The 19,260-nt window shown below is 46.6% G+C and overlaps 1 protein-coding gene across 1 annotated transcript; it reads left to right on the forward strand.

The window, feature by feature from the left end:
- Positions 1-576: 576 nt before the first annotated feature.
- On the forward strand, positions 577-9,926 carry LOC129823541 (noelin-3-like; the record flags this gene model as incomplete). The annotated part of the gene is given in 5 exon segments (XM_055882339.1): positions 577-720; positions 1,784-1,939; positions 3,649-3,868; positions 5,724-5,830; positions 7,785-9,926. Coding segments are annotated over 5 exon segments (1,305 nt in total), but the record flags the coding sequence as incomplete, so codon positions are not given.
- Between the last annotated feature and the right edge of the window lie 9,334 nt (positions 9,927-19,260).

Here is a 19,260-nt window from a genome sequence, read left to right on the forward strand (position 1 = left end):
TAACCAGACAGATACTGTGTGTTAACCAGACAGACACTGTTAACCAGACAGACACTGTGTGTTAACCAGACAGATACTGTGTGTTAACCAGACAGATACTGTTAACCAGACAGATACTGTTAACCAGACAGACACTGTTAACCAGACAGACACTGTTAACTAGAGAGATACTGTTAACCAGACAGATACTGTGTGTTAACCAGACAGACACTGTTAACCAGACAGACACTGTGTGTTAACCAGACAGATACTGTTAACCAGACAGACACTGTTAACCAGACAGACACTGTTATCCAGACAGATACTGTGTGTTAACCAGACTGATACTGTGTGTTATCCAGACTGATACTGTGTTATCCAGACAGATACTGTGTGTTAACCAGACAGATACTGTGTGTTAGCCAATCACATGACGGGACTCTTGCATTGGTTATTTGAGACCATTTTACTGTGTAATGAGCTCACTTGAACATTGTGTGTGTGTGTGTGTGTGTGTGTGTGTGTGTGTGTGTGTGTGTGTGTGTGTGTGTGTGTGTGTGTGTGTGTGTGTGTGTGTGTGTGTGTGTGTGTGTGTAGACAGTCAAGCCTAAGAAAGGCTGGCAGGTGTACAGCTCGGCCCAGGATACAGAGGGGAGGTGTATCTGTACAGTGGTGGCTCCTGAACAGAACCTCTGCTCCAGAGACGCCAAGGAGGGACAGCTCCGTCAGCTACTAGAGAAGGTACCGGAAACACACACACACACACACACACAGATGCACTTTCACACACATTATGAACCAACGTCACTAGCATTACTCTCATCTATGATATGAATCTATGAAACATGGGCCTTTAATGTATTCTGTCTGTCTAGCAGGCCAAGGGGTTTCTCTATCTTCTTCACTGTGGTCCAGTGTGGTAAAGTTAACACTAATGTACAAACACGCCTTAGGACACTTTCAACCAGGCCATTTCAGGATCCCACCATTGGAATCAGAGGAGCGTGGATAATGTAGCTCACAGTTTGATGTAGTGGTGATTTTGTGGTTCTTTTTTTGTAAAAGTCAAACACAATGGAGGAAGCATTGTAACTAACTGTTGGCTAAACTTGGTCCAGACCCGTTCCACACCAATTGATGAGCTATAAAAATAAAAATAAATGTTTTTACTTCAAATTAAACCCACCACTGTTGTCCCTATCCTTTAAAAAATAAATCAACCTTAAAAATAAATAAAAATTGACAAAAGAAGACCAAAACTGTAATCAAAACATTTGAATCTTGTTGGTGCAGAAAACCAATGTTGTGTCTTCTTCTCTTTCGTTAAGGTGCAGAAAACCAATGTTGTGTCTTCTTCTCTTTCGTTAAGGTGCAGAAAATCAATGTTGTGTCTTCTTCTCTTTCGTTAAGGTGCAGAAAACCAATGTTGTGTCTTCTTCTCTTCCGTTAAGGTGCAGAACAACTAATGTGATGCCTCTTCTTCTCTTCCGTTAAGGTGCAGAACAACTAATGTGATGCCTCTTCTTCTCTTCCGTTAAGGTGCAGAACAACTAATGTGATGCCTCTTCTTCTCTTCCGTTAAGGTGTAGAACAACTAATGTGATGCCTCTTCTTCTCTTCCGTTAAGGTGCAGAACAACTAATGTGATGCCTCTTCTTCTCTTTCGTTAAGGTGTAGAACAACTAATGTGATGCCTCTTCTTCTCTTTCGTTAAGGTGTAGAACAACTAATGTGATGCCTCTTCTTCTCTTCCGTTAAGGTGCAGAACAACTAATGTGATGCCTCTTCTTCTCTTGTCCTGTAGGTCCAGAACATGTCCCAGTCAATCGAGGTGCTGAACCTGCGGACTCAGAGAGACTTCCAGTACATCATGAGGATGGAAGGCCGGTTCAAAGAGCTAAGGTCAAAGTTCAGACAGATAGAGACCAAGAGGAAGACAAAGGTCAACAGAAACTTCCAGGTAAGTTTGTTTGATAGGAAAATTAGAGGAACATTTGCAGGGACATACTTTGACACAAGCTACCAAGCTTTCAAATTAACATATTTCGTGACATCATGGCCAGGTTGTCAACTGATTTATTTTCTAATCTTGTTATGTGATTTATCTGCAATCAGAAAACAACAGGATGATAATGGTTGATGTTCCGGGATGATAATGGTTGATGTTCCGGGATGATAATGATTGGTGTTCCGGGAAGCTAATGATTGGTGTTCCGGGATGCTCATGATTGATGTTCCGGGAAGCTAATGATTGGTGTTCCGGGATGATAATGATTGGTGTTCCGGGATGCTAATGATTGGTGTTCCGGGATGCTAATGATTGGTGTTCCGGGATGATAATGATTGGTGTTCCGGGATGCTAATGATTGGTGTTCCGGGATGATAATGATTGGTGTTCTGGGATGCTAATGATTGGTGTTCCGGGATGATAATGATTGGTGTTCCGGGATGCTAATGATTGGTGTTCCGGGATGCTAATGATTGGTGTTCCGGGATGATAATGATTGGTGTTCCGGGATGCTAATGATTGGTGTTCCGGGATGCCCATGATTGGAGTTCCGGGAAGCTAATGATTGGTGTTCCGGGATGATAATGATTGGTGTCCCGTGATGATAATGATTGGTGTTCCGGGAAGCTAATGGTTGATGTTCCGGGATGATAATGGTTGATGTTCCGGGATGATAATGATTGGTGTTCCGGGAAGCTAATGATTGGTGTTCCGGGATGCTCATGATTGATGTTCCGGGAAGCTAATGATTGGTGTTCCGGGATGCTAATGGTTGATGTTCCGGGATGCTAATGATTCATGTTCCGGGATGCTAATGATTGGTGTTCCGGGATGCTATTGATTGGTGTTCCGGGAAGCTAATGATTGGTGTTCCGGGATGCTAATGATTGGTGTTCCGGGATGATAATGGTTGATGTTCCGGGAAGCTAATGATTGGTGTTCCGGGATGCTAATGATTGGTGTTCCGGGATGATAATGGTTGATGTTCCGGGAAGCTAATGATTGGTGTTCCGGGATGCTAATGATTGGTGTTCCGGGATGATAATGGTTGATGTTCCGGGAAGCTAATGATTGGTGTTCCGGGATGATAATGATTGGTGTTCCGGGATGATAATGGTTGATGTTCCGGGAAGCTAATGATTGGTGTTCCGGGATGATAATGATTGGTGTTCCGGGATGATAATGGTTGATGTTCCGGGATGCTAATGATTGGTGTTCCATGCAACATTTTGTCCGCTGGGCTTGTGTTTGTCCTTCCACAGGATTTGAACTGAAAGGAATTGAACCTTATGTTTCCCCAGGAGTTGAACTGAATTGAATTGAACCCTGTGTTTCCCTCCCTATAGGAGTTGAACTGAATTGAATTGAACCCTGTGTTTCCCTCCCTATAGGAGTTGAACTGAATTGAATTGAACCCTGTGTTTCCCTCTCTATAGGAGTTGAACTGAATTGAATTGAACCCTGTGTTTCCCTCCCTATAGGAGTTGAACTGAATTGAATTGAACCCTGTGTTTCCCTCCCTATAGGAGTTGAACTGAATTGAATTGAACCCTGTGTTTCCCTCCCTATAGGAGTTGAACTGAATTGAATTGAACCCTGTGTTTCCCTCCCTATAGGAGTTGAACTGAATTGAATTGAACCCTGTGTTTCCCTCCCTATAGGAGTTGAAGGGTAAGATGGATGCCCTACAGCCTCTGATCCCTGTGTTGGAGCAGTACAAGACTGATGCCCAGCTCATCGTCCAGTTTAAACAGGAGATCAGGAACCTGTCCACGGTGCTCACAGCCATCCAGGAGGAGATCGGAGTCTACGACTACGAGGAACTACAACAGAGGGTCTTGAATCTGGAGAGCAGGCTACGCAACTGCATGGGCAAACTCAGTGAGTCACAAGCAAACACACGGACAGACACACCAGTGGCGGTTTGTGACGTTCAGGATTCTTTTTTTGAGCACGGTTTCTATTATATTGGATGACTGTCATTCATATTCTAATTTACCCAGCTCAATGTTACAGTGATAGGTTTAGGCTACTACAGTGGCTTGCGAAAGTATTCACCCCCCTTGGCGTTTTTCCTATTTTGTTGCCGTACAACCTGGAATTAAAATAAATGTTTGGGGGGTTTGTATCATTTGATTTACACAACATGCCTACCACTTTGAAGATGCAAAATATTTTTTATTGTGAAACAAACAAGAAATAAGACACAAAAACAGAGAACTTGAGCGTGCATAACTATTCATCCCCCCAAAGTCAATAGTTTGTAGAGCCACCTTTTGCAGCAATTACAGCTGCAAGTCTCTTGGGCTATGTCTCTTTAAATTTGGCAAATCTAGTCACTGGGATTTTTTCCCATTCTTCAAGGCAAAACTGCTCCAGCTCCTTCAAGTTGGATGGGTTCCGCCGATGTACAGCAATATTTAAGTCATACCACAGATTCTCAATTGGATTGGATTTAAATGATTCCCCTTAAACCACTCGAGTGTTGCTTTAGCAGTATGCTTAGGGTCATTGTCCTGCTGGAAGGTCAACCTCCGTCCCCAGTCTCATCTCTGGAAGACTGGAACAGGTTTCCCTCTAGAATTTCCCTATATTTAGAGCCATCCATCATTCCTTTAATTCTGACCAGTTTCCCAGTCCCTGCTGATGGAAAAAACATCCCCACAGCATGATGCTGCCACCACCATGTAAACACGTAAAACAAACAGAACGTAAGCAGAATCCGTGTGGAGGAGGCAAGGTAGACCAACACAGACTGGTCTGGGCCGTATCTGATCTTGTGAAGGCTACTGGACATGCACATGGGTTAATCACACATAGACAACATCGGCCTGAACTTGTGAAGACCTTTGGACAGGAACATTAGCTAATCAGTTATAGGCACCATTAGACCGGCAGTAGGAGTGTACGTGTCTGTGTGTCACTCCACCAATAGAATCTATGCCCCGATGTCTGAGCCAATAAGAGAATGGAAACTAAGCAAGACAACAAGATTCATAAAGTGGAGTGACGATGTTACGTAAGGATCAGGGGTATCTAGGGGTTAAGACTGTATAAAAGCAGAGCACTAAGAATGGAGATTCAGTTCTTCCATGGAATTGCTCGGCTTTGCTACTTTTTTGTAATGAAGTCTATTTGAATTCACAAGCACCTGGTATCTGAGAAATATTTGATTCAATAGGATGACTGCATTCCTGTAGTAACCATGCCAATTGCACACTTAAAAACTTGAGACATCTTTGGCATTGTGTTGTGTGACAAAACTGCACATTATAAAGTTACCTTTCATTGTCCCCAGCACAAAGTACACCTGTGTAAAGATCATGCTGTTTAATCAGGGAATAAGGAATAGCTATAGTGCACTAGTTTTGACCAGAGCCCTATTCCCTATATAGTGCACTAGTTTTGACCAGAGCCCTATTCCCTATATAGTGCACTAATTTTGACCAGAGCCCTATTCCCTATATAGTACACTACTATAGACTAGAGCCTTATTCACTATAGTGCACTAGTTTTGACCAGAGCCCTATTGGAATAAGGAATAGCGTTCCATCACAGATTAACTAGATAACAGGTGGAGTGTTACAGTGGTCAGAGGCATGACATGAGCTGTTAAGAACTAACACAGTCAGGGGAAATCTAACCTGAATATGTGTGTGTGTGTGTGTGTGTGTGTGTGTGTGTGTGTGTGTGTGTGTGTGTGTGTGTGTGCGTGCATGCGTGCGTGCGTGAACAGCATGTGGTAAACTGATGAAGATCACTGGACCTGTGACGGTGAAGACCTCTGGTTCACGGTTTGGAGCTTGGATGACTGATCCACAGGCCTCCCCTAGAAACAACCGGGTGAGTGGAGGAAGGACCGACCGACAGACCGACCGACAGATCGTTTCTCAGACCAGGGGGTTTAATCTAAACACAGAAACAAGTATGACACCTCAGTTTCAAGGGTGTTTATTTAAACCGAAAAAAAATAAAATAAACCGGTTTTCTCCAGGAGACCCGGGTTACCAACTTCTGGCCCCCGGGGAATGCTGTCTCCTCTGGGGTAGAACACCGAGCCCCTCGGTTCTAGCAGACCATGAGGACGTATATCCGGTAGCAACCTCTCCCCTGTGCTGCCCTCTTGGCAGCTTTATGGGCCCCGTACGGCTGGTGACCAATCAGCCCCTAGATTACTCTCCAGCCTCAATCAGCTCCGATTAGTCCTGGCCGGTGGACCCGTCGAAACCTGGCACGTCCAGCAGAGGTAGCCACCGCCGCGTGATGTAGACTCCGCCTGTCACTTGGCCTCAACGAGACTCCCCCTGGTGGCTAGTTCGTGGTACGCCACAATAGACAGATAGATAGATAGATAAGATAGATAGATAGATAGATAGATAGATAGATAGATAGATAGATAGATTTCATGGGTGTAATATCTATGAATAATTATAAACTGGGTGGTTTGATCCCTGAATGCTGATTGGCTGACAGCCATGGTATATCAGACTGTATATTATGGGTATGACAAAACATTTATTTTTACTGCTCTAATTACATTGGTAACCAGTTTATAATGGCAATTAGGCAACTCAGGGGTTTGTGGTATATGGCCAATATACCACGGCTAAGGACTGTGTTCAGGCACTCCGCGTTGTGTCATACCTGGTGGCATGCATAAGAACAGCCCTTAGCTGTGGTATAACCCCCCCCCCCCCCCCCCCCCTGGTGCCTTATTGCTTAAATATACCATTGGGCAGGTCTAACTACATCATAATGCTGCTGCTTTTAAAGTGATGGAAAGGCAATTGAGACAAAGAGCTGATGTGGCTTTGTCCAATCTTCTGTTTTGGCTGTATGTGGGTCTTTCCACGAAAAGAGGGCCTTTTGGGTCCCTTTGATATTTTATGTAGAAATTGTGCACCAATATTGAATTTTAAAAGCTTGTTATATTATACAAAGTGCCCTTTAATACAGACCACATGGATAATTCAGTCATTCAGATTTTTCTATTTGAATAAAGACTTGTTAAAAAGTGACAAAATTCAGTATTTTGACCCTCCGTCAACCCTGTGTCACTTCTAGGAATATTTTAACTTAATCCCAAAATGTATCGCAAGTTTGCACCATCATTGTAAAACACGAGTTATTTTTGTTTCTTTGACAAAGTCATTTCTAAAGATAATAGTGATTCATTTACGTCTGTCCCTCATTTTATGGTCAACACTTTTAACGTGGACTGAATTTTCCTTTTAATATGGTAAAACTATTTCTTTACAGAATATTTTTTTCTAAAGAAACATCTAATAGTCAAATAATAGCTTTAAAGTAGGTGAGCTGGTTTAAAAAATGTTGTCCATTTTCTGGTGTTTTGTGGTGGAAAACTGAGTGGAACGAGCATTACACGTCACTAATAGATAGACAGACTAGAAATGTAAAATATATTTAAAAAAATATGTGAAGCTGGCCTTCAATTGTCATTCCCTGTTGCATAGAACACCCTTCTACCATTCCTCCTGTCACAAGGGAATTTATGGCTGATCCAAGAAGAACCCTGTTACTTCATTTGATACTTAATATGCACTTATTACTATAGTATGTATTGTTATTTAACCTCTTGAGATGGGAAAACATGTTATTTTTTTAACGAAGCTTAACGTACTTTTTATGACAGAATGTTGAAATTCGGGATATAAAATAGTTACAGGACATTTCAAAAGGATTGGTGGAACGACCCATGTGCTACGTTGTGACTGATGTACGTACAGAGTAGACCTTTAAATTGTTAATGTTCTCTTGTACTTGTGTTCTAACCCAGGTCTGGTACATGGATAACTACACTAACAACAAGATCGTCAAAGAGTACAAGTCCATAGCAGACTTTGTTTCCGGGGCCGAGTCTCGGACCTACAACCTGCCGTTCAAGTGGGCCGGGACCGACCACGTGGTGTACAATGGCTCTCTGTACTACAACAAGGCCCAGAGCAACATCGTGGTGTGTTATCGCTTCGAGACGGGCCGCGTTGTGACCCAGAGAGCCCTGGAGAAGGCCGGTTTCCACAACGTCTACCCTTACACCTGGGGAGGCTACTCCGACATAGACCTCATGGCCGACGAGCTGGGCCTGTGGGCCGTCTACGCCACCAATCAGAACGCAGGAAACATCGTCATCAGCCAGCTCAACCCCGACACGCTACAGGTCCTCGGAACCTGGAACACGGAATATTCCAAACGGAACGCGGGGGAGTCCTTTATGATCTGCGGAACACTCTACATCACTAACTCTCACCTGACTGGCGCTAAGGTCTACTACTCGTACTCCACCAAGACCTCCAGCTATGAGTACACAGACATCCCCTTCCATAACCAGTACTTCCACATGTCCATGTTGGACTACAACGCCAGGGACCGGGCTCTGTACGGCTGGAACAATGGACACCAGGTTCTGTTCAACGTCACGTTGTTCCATATCATCAAGACAGAGGACGATTCCTGAGGAGGAAGAACCTCAGGGGAACTCAGAGGATTCCACTGGAACACTGACTAACATTCCTGGTGTTCCGGTGTTCCGTCAGTCATTGTGGAAGTTCTATCTAATTGGTATTTTTTGCTCTCTTCTTTTGACAATCCATCTTCGGATCTATTGGCTTCCCTTTCAAATTCCTAATGCAAGAATTACTAAAGATGTTGGCCTCCGAACTCTGAACTGTCTCCCAATGTCATGACAGAGTCATGTTATTCTCTGGTAGTCCTACCTAGCAACCCCGATGTTAAATAATCTGTCCCTCTAACGATGACATCATGCCCTGACATTCTTCCTCTTGGGTTTTTTAAATTCATTTTCCTCTCTTTTGACACAAGCCTTTATTTTCACTGTATCCCTTTCCTTTCAGCTACTCTACACTGGACTCTATGAGACATTGGCTGGGCTTGGGTAACATGCCTCTGATTGGCTGGGCTTGGGTAACATGCCTCTGATTGGCTGGGCTTGGGTAACATGCCTCTGATTGGCTGGGCTTGGGTAACATGCCTCTGATTGGCTGGGCTTGGGTAACATGCCTCTGATTGGCTGGGCTTGGGTAACATGCCTCTGATTGGCTGGGCTTGGGTAACATGCCTCTGATTGGCTGGGCTTGGGTAACATGCCTCTGATTGGCTGGGCTTGGGTAACATGCCTCTGATTGGCTGGGCTTGGGTAACATGCCTCTGATTGGCTGGGCTGGGTAACATGCCTCTGATTGGCTGTGCTTGGGTAACATACCTCTGATTGGGTGGGCTTGGATAACATGCCTCTGACTGGCTGGGCTTGGGTAACATGCCTCTGATTGGCTGGGTTTGGGTAACATACCTCTGATTGGGTGGGCTTGGGTAACATACCTCTGATTGGGTGGGCTTGGATAACATGCCTCTGATTGGCTGGGCTTGGGTAACATGCCTCTGATTGGCTGGGTTTAGGTAACATACCTCTGATTGGATGGGTTTAGGTAACATACCTCTGATTGGATGGGTTTAGGTAACATACCTCTGATTGGATGGGCTTGGGTAACTTAGCTTTTTTACGCATTGCAACAGTATCAATAGGAGTATTATGCCTTATTCCGTGCAGGCTGTCCTGTAAGTCCATAGGATAACAGGAGTCCATCCTGTCCTGCATGAATGTCTATGATAGCATGTCTAGCTCTCTGTGGCTTACATCCCAAATGGCACCCTAGGCCCTAAAGGGCTCTGGTCAAAAGTAGCACACTGTATAGGGAATAGGATGCCATTTTGGATGGCTGTCCTGATAGCATCTATAACTCTGTCTGTGGACTCGCTCGGCAACCATCTCTCTTTTCTCACTGTAACACAATTCATGATTTTTTGTCTGATTAAACTGTATATGGATGGACAGGAAAATACACATTTATATACATAATTAGTGTTACATTATGTAAATAAAGTTATTATTGTTTTTGATTAAGTTTTGTAGCTAGAGTATTGATTTGCACCGAATATTACTTTGTGTTGAACTGTAATATTACTATGATGTAGTATATTTATTTTGTAACTCGATGAAGAATCGATTGTCTGTGATAACACATTACGCTAACAGTGATCTCTATGGGCCCTATTCAGATTTAAGATAAGTTGACCTAATATGGACTTAAGTCAAACATTTTGCCTTAAAGATGGGAAGGCGCCAAACGGGGAAACAGCGCCACTGTCCGTCTGGTAAAAAAAGGAATTACAGTACATATTGTGTTGTTCTATCGAGCGTACAATAGTGTCAGAGCGATGATGTCAGAGCAATGATGTCAGAGAAATGATGTCAAAGCAATGATGTCAGAGAAATGATGTCAGAGAAATGATGTCAGAGCAATGATGTCAGAGAAATTATGTCAAAGCAATGATGTCAGACAAATGATGTCAGAGAAATTATGTCAAAGCAATGATGTCAGACAAATGATGTCAGAGCAATGATGTCAGAGCAATGATGTCAGAGAAATTATGTCAGGGCAATGATGTCAGACAAATGATGTCAGAGCAATGATGTCAGAGCAATGATGTCAGAAGAAGTATGGCAAAGCAATGGTGTCAGAGGGTAAATGAGCTCAGAATTGCAGGAGAATAGCAGAGTAAATGAGCTCCTATGTTGAATACCATTCTATCAGGTCTGACCTGAAAGTTGTTGCCATGGTGTGCAGACGACCATAAACCAAAGCACCCTGACCTCGCCACCAGAATCACTCCCCACCAAAATCCCTCCCCACCAGAATCCCTACCCACCAGAATCCCTCCCCACCAGAATCCCTCTCCACCAGAATCCCTCCCACCAGAATCCCTCCCCACCAGAATCCCTCTCCACCAGAATCCCTCCCCACCAGAATCCCTCTCCACCAGAATCCCTCCCCACCAGAATCCCTCCCCACCAGAATCCCTCCCCACCAGAATCCCTCCCCACCAGAATCCCTACCCACCAGAATCCCTCTCCACCAGAATCCCTCCCCACCAGAATCCCTCCTCACCAGAATCCCTCCCCACCAGAATCCCTCCCCACCAGAATCCCTACCCACCAAAATCCCTACCCACCAGAATCCCTCTCCACCAGAATCCCTCCCCACCAGAATCCCTCCTCACCTGAATCCCTCCCCACCAGAATCCCTCCCCACCAGAATCCCTACCCACCAGAATCCCTCCCCACCAGAATCCCTCCCCACCAGAATCCCTCCCCACCAGAATCCCTCCCCACTAGACTCCCTCCCCACCAGAATCCCTCCCCACCAGAATCCCTCCCCACCAGAATCCCTCCCACCAGAATCCCTCCCCACCAGAATCCCTCCCCACCAGAATCCCTCCCCACCAGAATCCCTCCCCACCAGAATCCCTCCCCACCAGAATCCCTCCCCACCAGAATCCCTCCCCACCAGAATCCCTCCCCACCAGACTCCCTCCCCACCAGAATCCCTCCTCACCAGAATCCCTACCCACCAGAATCCCTCCTCACCAGAATCCCTCCCCACCAGAATCCCTCCCCACCAGACTCCCTCCCCACCAGAATCCCTCCTCACCAGAATCCCTCCCCACCAGAATCCCTCCCCACCAGAATCCCTCCCCACCAGAATCCCTCCCCACCAGACTCCCTCTCCACCAGAATCCCTCCCCACCAGAATCCCTACCCACCAAAATCCCTACCCACCAGAATCCCTCCCCACCAGAATCCCTACCCACCAAAATCCCTCCCCACCAGAATCCCTACCCACCAGAATCCCTCCCCACCAGAATCCCTCTCCACCAGAATCCCTCCCCACCAGAATCCCTACCCACCAGAATCCCTCTCCACCAGAATCCCTCTCCACCAGAATCCCTCCCCACCAGAATCCCTCCTCACCAGAATCCCTCCCCACCAGAATCCCTCCCCACCAGAATCCCTACCCACCAGAATCCCTCTCCACCAGAATCCCTCCCCACCAGAATCCCTCCTCACCAGAATCCCTCCCCACCAGAATCCCTCCCCACCAGAATCCCTCCCCACCAAAATCCCTACCCACCAGAATCCCTCTCCACCAGAATCCCTCCCCACCAGAATCCCTCCTCACCAGAATCCCTCCCCACCAGAATCCCTCCCCACCAGAATCCCTCCCCACCAGAATCCCTACCCACCAGAATCCCTACCCACCAGAATCCCTCCCCACCAAAATCCCTCCCCACCAGAATCCCTCCTCACCAGAATCCCTCCTCACCAGAATCCCTCCCCACCAGAATCCCTCCTCACCAGAATCCCTCCCCACCAGAATCCCTCCCCACCAGAATCCCTCCCCACCAAAATCCCTACCCACCAGAATCCCTCTCCACCAGAATCCCTCCCCACCAGAATCCCTCCCCACCAGAATCCCTCCCCACCAGAATCCCTCCCCACCAGAATCCCTCCCCACCAGACTCCCTCCCCACCAGAATCCCTACCCACCAGAATCCCTCCCCACCAGAATCCCTCCCCACCAGAATCCCTCCCCACCAGACTCCCTCTCCACCAGAATCCCTCCCCACCAGAATCCCTACCCACCAAAATCCCTACCCACCAGAATCCCTCCCCACCAGAATCCCTACCCACCAAAATCCCTCCCCACCAGAATCCCTACCCACCAGAATCCCTCCCCACCAGAATCCCTCTCCACCAGAATCCCTACCCACCAAAATCCCTACCCACCAGAATCCCTCTCCACCAGAATCCCTCCCCACCAGAATCCCTCCTCACCAGAATCCCTCCCCACCAGAATCCCTCCCCACCAGAATCCCTACCCACCAGAATCCCTCCCCACCAGAATCCCTCCTCACCAGAATCCCTCCCCACCAGAATCCCTCCCCACCAGAATCCCTACCCACCAAAATCCCTACCCACCAGAATCCCTCTCCACCAGAATCCCTCCCCACCAGAATCCCTCCTCACCAGAATCCCTCCCCACCAGAATCCCTCCCCACCAGAATCCCTACCCACCAGAATCCCTCCCCACCAGAATCCCTCCCCACCAGAATCCCTCCCCACCAGAATCCCTCCCCACCAGACTCCCTACCCACCAGAATCCCTCCCCACCAGAATCCCTCCCCACCAGAATCCCTCCCACCAGAATCCCTCTCCACCAGAATCCCTCTCCACCAGAATCCCTCCCCACCAGAATCCCTCCCCACCAGAATCCCTCCCCACCAGAATCCCTCCCCACCAGAATCCCTCCCCACCAGAATCCCTCCCCACCAGACTCCCTCCCCACCAGAATCCCTACCCACCAGAATCCCTCCCCACCAGAATCCCTCCCCACCAGAATCCCTCCCCACCAGACTCCCTCTCCACCAGAATCCCTCCCCACCAGAATCCCTACCCACCAAAATCCCTACCCACCAGAATCCCTCCCCACCAGAATCCCTACCCACCAAAATCCCTCCCCACCAGAATCCCTACCCACCAGAATCCCTCCCCACCAGAATCCCTCTCCACCAGAATCCCTACCCACCAAAATCCCTACCCACCAGAATCCCTCTCCACCAGAATCCCTCCTCACCAGAATCCCTCCCCACCAGAATCCCTCCCCACCAGAATCCCTACCCACCAGAATCCCTCCTCACCAGAATCCCTCCCCACCAGAATCCCTCCCCACCAGAATCCCTCCCCACCAAAATCCCTACCCACCAGAATCCCTCTCCACCAGAATCCCTCCCCACCAGAATCCCTCCTCACCAGAATCCCTCCCCACCAGAATCCCTCCCCACCAGAATCCCTACCCACCAGAATCCCTACCCACCAGAATCCCTCCCCACCAAAATCCCTACCCACCAGAATCCCTACCAACCAGAATCCCTCCCCACCAGAATCCCGAACCCACCAAAATCCCTACCCACCAGAATCCCTCTCCACCAGAATCCCTACCCACCAGAATCCCTACCCACCAGAATCCCTAACCACCAGAATCCCTCTCCACCAGAATCCCTACCCACCAGAATCCCTACCAGCAGCAGCAGCTCCAGGCTGAAGTTTTCCCTAGACCTGTGGTTCCCAACATTTTCTTAACTGTACCACACCTTAATATTTAAAATTCTGCGGCACGCCTAAATGTCCTAATTTATGTATTTAGTGGTAATGACCTTCCATCTCATCTGATCCATACTGCAAATCATCTCTTTTCTGTGACAACCATTTTTATATATTAAGTAGGGTTCATGAAAAAATATTAATGATAGTTAATTTGTGTATCCCTTTAGGAGCATCCCACAAATCTGCACCAGATAAAACATTTTAGCTCTGGTAAAATACACTGTATTGTTGGCTGAATGTCCTTTGGGTGGTGGACCATTCTTGATACACAAGGGAAACTGATGAGCGTGAAAAACCCAGCAGCTTTGCAGTTCTTGACACAAACTGGTGCGCCTGGCACCTACTACAATATCCCGTTCAAAGGCACTTCAATCTGTTGTCTTGCCCATTTACCATCTGAATGGCACACACACATACACAATCCATGTCTCAAATGTCTCAAGACTAAAAAATCCTTCTTTAACCTGTCTCCTGCCCTTCATCTACACCGATTAATGTGGATTGAACAGGTGACATCAATAAGGAAGCATAGCTTTCACCTGCATTCACCTGGTCAGTCCTAATGTTTTGTACACTCAGTGTAGGTCCTCAGGTCTGAACGGTTTGGGCTACAGACAGGGGGTTTATGCATTGTAAAGGTGCAACCACAGACACAAAGTCATGCTCTGTTTGTTTCAATGGCAGAGGCTGTGGTTCAGCTAAGACCAGAGACATACAGTACCAGATGGTACAGCTAAGACCAGAGACATACAGTACCAGATGGTTCAGCTAAGACCAGAGACATACAGTACCAGATGGTACAGCTAAGACCAGAGTACCAGTCAAAAGTGTGGACAAACCTGCTACTCATCACAGAGTTTTTCTTCATTTTGACTATTTTCTACATTGTAGAATAATAGTGAAGACATCAAAACTATGAAATAACACATATGGAATCATGTAGTAAATAGAAAAGTGTTAAACAAATCTAAATATATTTTATATTTGAGATTCTTCAAATAACCACCCTTTGCCTTGATGACAGCTTTGCACACTCTTGGCATTCTCTCAACCAGCTTCATAAGGTAGTCACCTGGAATGCATTTCAATTGACAGGTGTGCCTTGTTAAAAGTTCATTTGTGGAATGCCTTTCTACAGTCTAGAAAATAGTCAAAATAAAGAAAAACCCTGTAATGAGTAGCTGTGTCCAAACTTTTGATTGGTACTGTATATGAAGAAATAAAACCTATTCAGACTTGCCTGTGCTAATGGTTTTCACAGACAAAGTCAAAAGATCCAAATCTCTTTGCTCGTGATACGCGCCTCTCAAGTGATCCAAATGTAAACACAGCCTGAGAACACTGGATTTCAAACAACCACACAGATGTAACACCATGTGACGTTTACTGTCTTATCTGACCTCCACTAGTGCTCCCAAGGCAACAGTCCAATGTGCTTTCCACAGGTCACGTTTATCAGTGAGAGATTATATTATCAAGATTAGGAGAAGTTTTGTGGCACACCTGAGAGTTCCTCAAGGCACACCATTTGGGAACCACTGACCAGAACTAGGATCAGCTGTCCCCTCACCTAATCCTAACCTAAATCATTAGTGGGGTTTAGGGCTGTTTAACACCAGGTTCTACAACATCAGGGCTGGTTAACACCAGGTTCTACAACATCAGGGCTGGTTAATACCAGAGCTGGTTAACACCAGGTTTTACAACATCAGGGCTGGTTAACACCAGGTTCTACAACATCAGGGCTGGTTAACACCAGGTTCTACAACATCAGGGCTGGTTAACACCAGGTTCTACAACATCAGGGCTGGTTAACACCAGGTTTTACAACATCAGGGCTGGTTAACACCAGGTTTTACAACATCAGGGCTGGTTAACACCAGGTTCAACAACATCAGGGCTGGTTAACACCTGGTTCTACAACATCAGGGCTGGTTAACACCAGGTTCTACAACATCAGGGCTGGTTAACACCAGGTTTTACAACATCAGGGCTGGTTAACACCAGGTTCTACAACATCAGGGCTGGTTAACACCAGGTTTTACAACATCAGGGCTGGTTAACACCAGGTTCTACAACATCAGGGCTGGTTAACACCAGGTTCTACAACATCAGGGCTGGTTAACACCAGGTTCAACAACATCAGGGCTGGTTAACACCAGGTTCTACAACATCAGGGCTGGTTAACACCAGGTTTTAGAACGTCAGGGCTGGTTAACACCAGGTTTTAGAACATCAGGGCTGGTTAACACCAGGTTCTACAACATCAGGGCTGGTTAACACCAGGTTTTACAACATCAGGGCTGGTTAACACCAGGTTCTACAACATCAGGGCTGGTTAACACCAGGTTTTACAACATCAGGGCTGGTTAACACCAGGTTCTACAACATCAGGGCTGGTTAACACCAGGTTTTAGAACGTCAGGGCTGGTTAACACCAGGTTTTAGAACATCAGGGCTGGTTAACACCAGGTTCTACAACATCAGGGCTGGTTAACACCAGGTTTTACAACATCAGGGCTGGTTAACACCAGGTTCTACAACATCAGGGCTGGTTAACACCAGGTTTTACAACATCAGGGCTGGTTAACACCAGGTTCTACAACATCAGGGCTGGTTAACACCAGGTTCTACAACATCAGGGCTGGTTAACACCAGGTTCAACAACATCAGGGCTGGTTAACACCAGGTTCTACAACATCAGGGCTGGTTAACACCAGGTTTTAGAACGTCAGGGCTGGTTAACACCAGGTTTTAGAACATCAGGGCTGGTTAACACCAGGTTTTAGAACATCAGGGCTGGTTAACACCAGGTTTTAGAACATCAGGGCTGGTTAACACCAGGTTTTACAACATCAGGGCTGGTTAACACCAGGTTTTAGAACATCAGGGCTGGTTAACACCAAGTTTTACAACATCAGGGCAGGTTAACACCAGTTTGCCCACACCTACTGAACCAGGATATCACATCTCTGAAGTCTCTACTGAACCAGGATACCACATCTCTGAAGTCTCTACTGAACCAGGATACCACATCTCAGAAGTCTCTACTGAACAAGAATACTGCATCTCTGAAGTCTCTCCTGAACCAGGATACCACATCTCTGAATGTCAGAGTCGTGTGTGTAGGTGGCAGGGAAGTCAGGCGCAGGAGAGTCAAACGGAGTGTAGAATTGAGTTTTTTAATGAAAGTCCAAATACATGCTCCATAACACTAATAAGAAACGAACAAACAAATATGGGTACGAAGACCCATCGCGCACCTATACACATAAAAACAATACTAACAAGAAACAATCTCTGACAAAGACATGAGGGGAAACAAAGGGTTAAATACACAAGAGAATAATGGATGGGATTGAAAACAGGTGTGTGGGAAGACAAGACAAAACCAACGGAAAATGAAAAATGGATCGATGATGGCTATAAGACCGGTGACGTCGACTGCCGAACACCGCCCAGACAAGGAGAGGCAACGACTTCGGCAGAAGTCGTGACACTGAAGTCTCTCCTGAATCAGGATACCACATCTCTGAAGTTTCTACTGAATCAGGATACCACATCTCTGAAGTCTCTCCTGAACCAGGATACCACATCTCTGAAGTCTCTACTGAACCAGGATACCACATCTCTGAAGGATACCACATCTCTGAAGTCTCTACTGAATCAGGATACCACATCTCTGAAGTCTCTACTGAACCAGGATACCACATCTCTGAAGTCTCTACTGAACCAGGATACAACATCTCTGAAGTCTCTACTGAACAAGAATACTGCATCCCTGTGCCGGAGACCCGATCCAGGCTGACCATTTGTGATCTGTCTCCCCCTCTATATTCTACTGTCTGAATATAAAAATGAAAGATTTTTTAATCTTCTCTGCTATTCAACAACAGTCCTGTCCTAAAGTAGTATGGTTCAGAACACAAAGTGTTGCCTTCTCGTGATTAATGCTGGAACAGCTGCTTCATAGCCATCTCACCGCGTACGTACAGCACTTTACATTGAACCGATCAATAGATGTGATTGATGTCTTACTAATGAGACGCCATACTGTCCTCAGAGGATTCCTGCATCCCAAACGGCATACTATTGCCTCTATAGTGCACTACGTTTGACCAGAGCTGGTCTGAAGTAGTGCACTATACTGTATAGTGAATAGGGTGCATTTTGGGGTTGAAGACCTGGTCAGCAAACAGCTGATCTGTTGCTCTGGTCTGACGTCTATCAATCAATTAATCAAATGTGTTTATAAAGCCCTTTTTACATCAGCCGATGTCACAAAGTGCTTGTACAGAAACCCAGCCTAAAACCACAATACAACAAGCAATGCAGATGTAGGAAATAACTATGTAGAAAGGCAGGAACCTAGGAAGAAACCTAGAGAGGAACCAAGCTCTGAGGGGTGGCCAGTCCTCCTCTGGCTGTGCCGGGTGGAGATTATAACAGTACACGATCTTCAAACGTTCATAGATGACCAGCAGGGTCAAATAATAATAATCACAGTGGTTGTCGGGGGTGCAACAGGTAAGCACCTTAGGAGTAAATGTCAGTTGGCTTTTTATAGCCCAGCATTCAGAGTTAGAGACAGTAGGTGCGGTAGAGAGCGAGAGTTGAAAACAGCAGGTCAGGGACAAGGTAGCACGTCCGGTGAACAGGTCATGGTTCCATAGCCACAGTTAGAACAGTTGAAACTGGAGCAGCAGCATGCCCAGTTGGACTGGGGACAGCAAGGAGTCATCAGGCCAGGTAGTCCTGAGGCATGGTCCTAGGGCTCAGGTCCTCCGGGAGGGGAGGGAGACAGAATTAAAGGGAGCATACTTAAATTCACACAGGACACAGGATAAGACAGGATAAATACTCCAGATATAACAGAATGACCCTAGCCCCCCGACACATAAAATATTACAGCATAAATACTCAAGGCTGAGAATAGGAGGGGTTGGGAGACACTGTGGTCCCGTCCGACGATGCCCCCGGACAGGGGCCAACCAGGTAGGATACCACCCCAACCAAAGCACAGCACCCACACCACTAGAGGGATATCTTCAAGCTTACTACCCTGAGACAAGGCTGAGTATAGCCCACGAAGAAATCCCCCACGGCACGAACCCGAGGGGGGCGCCAACCCGGACAGGAAGATCACGTCAGTGACTCAACCCACTCAAGTGACGCACCCCTCCTAGGGACGGGATGGAAGAGCACCAGTAAGCCAGTGACTCAGCCGCCGTAA

Source organism: Salvelinus fontinalis, chromosome 26 (genome assembly GCF_029448725.1).
Source record: "Salvelinus fontinalis isolate EN_2023a chromosome 26, ASM2944872v1, whole genome shotgun sequence".
NCBI lineage: Eukaryota > Metazoa > Chordata > Actinopteri > Salmoniformes > Salmonidae > Salvelinus > Salvelinus fontinalis.